At 30.9% G+C, this 6,899-nt stretch overlaps 1 protein-coding gene across 2 annotated transcripts; it reads left to right on the top strand.

Annotated features, from left to right (window-relative positions):
- Nucleotides 1–860: 860 nt before the first annotated feature.
- On the top strand, nucleotides 861–5,190 carry LOC108451786 (D-glycerate 3-kinase, chloroplastic). 2 transcript variants are annotated; one of them, XM_053029171.1, is made up of 12 exons: nucleotides 861–1,168; nucleotides 2,520–2,905; nucleotides 3,243–3,322; nucleotides 3,436–3,487; nucleotides 3,567–3,608; nucleotides 3,712–3,790; nucleotides 3,873–3,904; nucleotides 3,976–4,044; nucleotides 4,210–4,284; nucleotides 4,391–4,507; nucleotides 4,694–4,744; nucleotides 4,842–5,190. In XM_053029171.1, the coding sequence occupies exons 1-12, from the start codon at nucleotides 991–993 to the stop codon at nucleotides 4,983–4,985; spliced, it is 1,305 nt and encodes a 434-aa protein (XP_052885131.1). In that variant the 5' UTR covers nucleotides 861–990; the 3' UTR covers nucleotides 4,986–5,190. The 2 variants fall into 2 exon arrangements, with proteins under 2 accessions (XP_052885131.1, XP_017604955.1); XM_017749466.2 differs by lacking the exon at nucleotides 861–1,168 and adding an exon at nucleotides 2,166–2,271.
- The last annotated feature ends 1,709 nt before the right edge of the window (nucleotides 5,191–6,899 follow it).

Raw genomic sequence — 6,899 nt, forward strand, 5'->3', positions numbered from 1 at the left:
AAGAAATTTATTTTATTTTTGATCTAGATAGAAATAATTTAAAATTATTTGTTTGTTTTTAATCTAATAAAATATTATGTCAGTAATTTCCATATAATTTAATATATACAAATACACAAAATTAAATTTAATGTATAAATTATAAATTATATAAAGTTAATAATAATTTTGATATTTACGCTTAAATAAAATAATAAATTCAAAAATTATTTCCTATTAGATTCAACTAATCAATCAAAATTGTGTTAACAAAATCAAACCAATCAACGAGAATTGAATGGTGCTTATTGTTCAAGCTTGATTTAATTATGAATCAAGAAGTGATTTTTTATAATAAAAATTGGACAAATTTTCTTTAAGCCATTAATAATTAAGATCAAGAACATTAAACTTTTATACGAAGCAAAAGTAGTCATAATATCATTCGCAAATCTGTATTTTTCTTATATAAAATCTATGGATCGGTACAAAGTCTTGTAAAATAGGGTGGAGAAGCCTAACTTTAACAAATATACATAATATTCCTATAAACAAATTTCCTTCGAACTTGATTGCCTCATTTAATGTCAAGTATTAATATTTCTACATTTTGTATTCAAGATTAAAATATAGTTTAATTTATCATATTTTTATTTTCTTCTTTTTATATAAGTGTAATATCGTGATTTTAATAAATATTTTTTAATATAATATTTAAAATTATCAATATTCTTTTATATCAATAATAATACTAATACTAATTGAATTAAGACTTAATCAATTTTAATATATTATTTAAACATTAAATCACTATTTTAACTTTAGTGAATAAATTTTTAATTAATTTATTTATCATGGTCACATATCTTGGATCCCCAACTTTTTATTCAAAAGTTATTGTATGGTATTATTATATATAAAGAGAAAAGCGTTAGCTGGAACCTAGGACGCAAGCCCAAGCCATCCATTATCCTTGATTGCTGCACCTAAGAGAGAGAGAGAGAGAGAGAGATGGCGGCTTTCACTACGCATACGCCATGCCAAGCCACCCCCTTGCATCCTAATATTAAAATTTCAACTCAAAATGCGAATACCAAAACAGTTCATAAAGCTACGTCTTCTTTGCATCATTATCCTTCTATTTCTTCTCTCTTTTCACAAACCAAATCAATTCTTTTCTCTAATTCAGGTCTTTCTCTCTCTCCCCCTTTCTTTTCTTTTCTATTTATCCATGTTTATCTTTGCTTTAGTCGCAGTAATTTATTTTTCTATGTTTTATTTCTCAATGGGTATTCAAAAAATTTGGTATTCATAATTTAATCTTCCTATGTTTGTTTAATGATGGCTTCTGGGAAATGTGAGTATAAAAGGTTGAGTAAATTTTCTAGAAATCCAATCTACTGAGATTATATTATTAGTGGGAATTTTATCTACTTGTATGCCCAAATTGCTAAGCAAACTATATCTGTCACTCTAATCTTTGATTGCTTATCTGAAATGTTTTCGTGGTTGATATTTTGTCCTTGACCGATATTGAAGTCTTTACAACTTAGTATCAGAAAATTTCAGCATAGAGGAGTAAAAAAGAAAAGGTTGTTCTTAACTTTGGATCCAAAATAAGCCACGGTAATATGAAATATCAAATAATATTCTCTTTTCACCGTGTTATTATTTTTGTTTGGGAATGACTTTCATTGGAAGTTAAAATATTGACTGGAGCCTTATAGGGCCATCAGAAATTTCGCAACTCCAGTTGCTTTTTTTTTTTTTTTTCTTTCTCTTTTACCCATGATGCTATTTTTCTTTCTTATTTTTTTTATTCAACCTCAAATCTTTCTTTCATTGTTTCGTCAACACTTTTTAATTATTTTTACTTTTATTGGACGTTTCTTTTTCATTACAAATTTTATTATTTTAATATCTTATTAAACTTTTTTATTTAATGTTTTCTTTCTTTTATTGGCATTATTATTTCAATACAATAAAATTTCCTCAAAAATAATCATATAATAAAATTATTGTTTGACATAGATATAATTTTAGTAAAATATAATTTATTTATTAGTTTCATAAACATCGAATAAAATATAATTTTCGTTATATATTTTTGTTTCAATAATAATTTCTTTAATTATAATTCCCTTTTCATTATAATTCATATCACCGTAAATCACTATAATTGAAATATTTCACTATTATTTTAAATTCACCACTACAGTTTCATTGGAGACGATCTTACTACCCATTAAAAGGTAGCTCGTAGAAACCAAAATTGAGAAAATATTATGTTAGGTACCACAAATTTTTTTTTTTTATGTGTTTTGGAGTTGTCTAATTGAAGTCAGTTTTTAGCTTTAGTTTTAGCATTTTTAATGGATTTTGATATAAAGTAAGGTTATTTTGGTTTCTTTCTCAAGTTACTTCCTGCTCTTGTTTCAAAATGAAAAATAATTACTTCTTGTTTTACTCTTTGAGACCATCTCAGTTTAGCTCATGGTTTATCTCCATTCCTTTTGTGAATTCTTCCTGACTTCCTGCAGGCAGTGGCAGCTCATGGTTGCAACTTAATCCCTTGCATCGTGATGCGAGCAGTGGTGGTGGATCGAGGCAGGGTCCAATATATTCAGTTTCTCGCACGAAACCTGCAGAAGTTGCCTCCGTAGAGGACCTCTTCGAGTTCATATGCTCTGGTCCTCTTGTCGACAAAATGGGACTGACCCAGGAAAAGGTGGCAGAGTCTATTGACAAGTGGTTGTTTTATGGCTCGAAGCTTTGTCGATTGTTTCAGCTGGATGAACTTTACCTTACTACTCCTCAGAAAGCAAGGTTTTATCACTACTACATACCAGTCTTTGTGTGGTGTGAAGACCAGATATCACAGCATGCGTCCAAATTTAAAGACGGAGAAGAGATACCTCCGTTAGTGGTATGGATATAATTTTTGTGTTTGTTGGTGTTCTCATTCTTTGTGCACATTTCAGTAGTGTTTTCTATTGGGTTTTGCTACCCTAAGGGCACTCTTTAAGGTTATATATATATATAGTAATATCTTCACCCAATGCATTGAAAATGTAGATAAAATTGTCAACCACTGCATCAATACAATGTTAGTACTTCATATAACTAGTACATTAATGAACCTTAAAACAGTGCTGGGGCAGTGTTAGCAAAAAAGCCCTGTTACATTTCATTCCATTAGGATAGTGAAAGGGCAGTGCAGGTGGCATACTTGACCGGTTCTTTTAATCTTGTGGAAATGGCAGATTGGTTTCAGTGCACCACAGGGTTGTGGGAAGACCACACTTGTATTTGCTCTTGATTATCTTTTCAGGATCACTGGCAGGTAGCTTGAAGGGCATTGGAATTTAATAAGTAGAAGTAATTCGTATCTGGTTTAGCAACGTAAATCGAGCAAGTGGAAACAAATGAAATTACTAACATCCACCATAATCTCAGGAACTCTGCAACATTATCTATAGATGATTTCTATTTGACAGCAGAAGGTCAGGTACTACTAATAATAATTTTTCCTAAAAATGTTTTACATTTTCTCATCATTTTCTGACACAGTGCGCCATTGATAATAGGCCGAATTGAGAGAACAGAACCCAGGAAATACTCTTTTAGAGGTGAGGTGACTAATGATTTCTTCATTGTATTTGCTTTTCAGACTTAATGGGGGAGCAATTGTTTTGTTACTCACAGAAGAATAAAATGGTTTTCTTATTTCAGTTGCGAGGAAATGCTGGGAGCCATGATCTTCCATTCTCCGTTGAAACCCTGACAGCTCTGACCAAGTTGACTAAAGAAGGTAGTGTTCAACACTCATCTTTCCATGTTACGGTTCATCATTTGTTCATCTCTTTGTTGGTGACTTGGTTTGAGTTAAACAGGCATGAAGATGAAGCTTCCTCGATATGATAAAGTAAGCACAATATTACCATTTTTACTGGCCCTTTCATTCCAATTACGTACTAATAACATTGTTGTTTACAGTCTGCATATGGTGGGAGAGGTGACAGAGCTGATTCTTCGACATGGCCAGAAGTTGAGGGACCACTAACGGTAAGAGAATGTTGAGCTAGAGGTGGGGAATGGTGGGTACAGTTTGGTTGAAAGAGTAACGTGATTCATTATGTGAATGTATTGAAAATGATTTCCATAACATGATTATGCTAGTATGAATTAGGCAAGATGTTCATTTCGTTGGCCTTCTTTAAATTCAATCAGGTTGTTCTGTATGAAGGCTGGATGCTTGGCTTCAAACCCCTTGCGAATGAAGTTGTTAAAGCTGTTGATCCACAGGTCAAGTGCGCTTTCGGTGTTGCTGCTACGGATTTAGTATTTATTTATGTTTTCTGAAACCAAACTGATTTTGGAGATGAAGCTGATGGTGTGATTGATGTTACAGCTGGAAAGAGTGAACAAAAACCTAGAAGCATATTATGATGCATGGGACAAGTTCATTAAGGCATGGATTGTGATCAAAATTCAGGACCCAAGTTGTGTGTACCAGTGGCGTCTGCAGGTTGGTTCTTATATTGAACTACTCTTATGAGTCACATTCCCTATAGGCTATATAGCTATGTTACTCAGACCACATATGGACACGAATGCTTTAAGAAAAAGGATGAGTTAGTTGGGACAAACCTCCTTTTAAGTGGTAGAAGCATAGATTTTTCTAACAGTATTGGTTGAAAATGATTTTGGGCAGGCTGAGATAGCCATGAGGCAGGCAGGAAAACCTGGAATGTCAGATGAGGAGGTGCATATACATATTTACATTCACCAAAGTTTATATATTATATATATATATGTTCCCTTTTGATATCTAATTCAAAAACTGTGGGGGATATTGACAGGTGAAAGATTTTGTTTCACGTTACCTACCTGCTTATAAAGCTTACCTTCCAACCCTGTATTCTGAAGGACCAAATGGATCACATCCAAACCATCTCCTACTCATTGAAATCGATGAAGCCAGAAATCCCATCTTAGGGATCTAAATCATTTGTTGTTGTTGATGAATATCAGTTTCGGATCCAATTTTGATTTCTTGGATGTGTCGTGTCGTTTAACTACTTGTAAACTAATTATGTCATGATCCACCCATGTGTTTGCAATGAATTTGAGATTTGTAAATGAGAAATGTTTGAACTCTATGCCCTTGACAGTCTAATATATACAGAACGGCCCACTGCTTGAAATCAAGCTGTCATTTCTATGAATGAATATATATTTTAATAGGCTTTTGGGTGGCTGAAAATGCGTCGCACAGTCGCTCTACTTCACTTGAATATTTGAAGAGAAGAGCTCATCGCAAATAATAAAAACAACAACCAAACTTTATAATTCTTGAAGCCAACTATAGAACCCTTCTTCAATTGATTGATTGTGGGTTCCAACATCTGTCAACCTCCTGCGTCCCTTTCGTTCTAGTTTTAGTGCTAGTCTTAAATGAATGAATATTCGTGGGCCAAAAAGAAAAACCAGACAAGGTACTATATTGGGCCAGCCCTTAGTTCGTCATTCACGAATGGGTTGGGATTAGGGTATTCAAAAGCTATTGAATTTTGAGCCAACCTTAAAACTTTTCTAAAGTGAAATTGTTTTAATTTTGAGCTAAGCTTCAAATTTTCAATTTTAAAATCAATCGACAAAGTTTCCAGTTTAATTGATACTAAAAAAAAGTTAATGATGCATAGTTAAATAAAAATATAAATAATTATAGAAAGAATAAAATAAAATGCATGATTAATATGGAGAATTATACAAGAATCCGTATTACACCTTCTAATCATATATATGTTTGGTTTTTTACTTGATAAATAAAAGAGCAATCGTGCACGACTGCAGGCTATAGATTTTTCCTCTTTGGGGCAAAGCTTGAGATCCCTCATTATTCATTATATTGAAATTTTCCTGCTTTATATTAGTGTAAATATGATTTATATTTATTTAATTTGATTCTTTATATTTTATGCTTATTTAAATTTGTTATATTAGTTGTTTGAATATGTATATAGAAAACAACAGTTTCGATGAGCATAATACAAATATTGAGTTAATTTGAAATTTTATTGCACCAAGAGTGTAATAATATATATTACATAAATACCAAAGATCCAACATGCATCTAAAAGATTTTAAATGTCTCAACCAAGTTATTTATCTTAAAATTGTAGTTTAAGCTATTTAGTTTAAATTTTATATAAATTATTTAAATATATAAATACCTTTATTATAAATTTTCGTATTTCCTTTTAAATTAATTTTAAATTAATTTATGAAACTAACAATCCAAAAATTATAAATAATATAGATAGTAGGGAAATTAATTAGTCTTGTATTCAATGTCTCCCCATTTACATCTTATAATTAAGAAATAAATTATATTAACAAGTCCTTAAGCTTATTATATGAATTAATTTGTGTATATATTTTTGAGGTAATAATTAGGTCTAATTGTACGTCTAACTCCCTTGAACCAACAAAATTAATAGCTCAATATGCAATTGATAGTCTAATAAAACATATCCAAGAAAAATTCGAAAACAGATTCACATTTTTTTAATTAGTGATGAGTTGCATGGTAAAAATGAGCTCTTAATAATTTTAAAATTTTAAGTTTGAGTTTTCTCTTAGTTAGAAATGTAGGGTTTTTAATTTATTCTAATTGAGTTTAGTTAAAGGTTAGAATTAAGCATTTAGTTATATTTTTTATTTTAAGTGAAATTATTGATATAATTGTAATTTTAAAAAAATAATGATTAATTTTTCATTTCTCTAGGGAATCTGAGCAAATAACAAGGTGGCACTAAGGGTCCAACAAAGGCTACTCGAAAGGAAAATGGTTCAAAATGGTTCTAATTTTTTTGTCCCAGTACTAGGCTTTTAAGGTTCAGCTTGATACCTACAAT

The sequence above is a fragment of the Gossypium arboreum genome, chromosome 5 (genome assembly GCF_025698485.1).
Source record: "Gossypium arboreum isolate Shixiya-1 chromosome 5, ASM2569848v2, whole genome shotgun sequence".
NCBI classification, from domain to species: Eukaryota; Viridiplantae; Streptophyta; class Magnoliopsida; order Malvales; family Malvaceae; genus Gossypium; species Gossypium arboreum.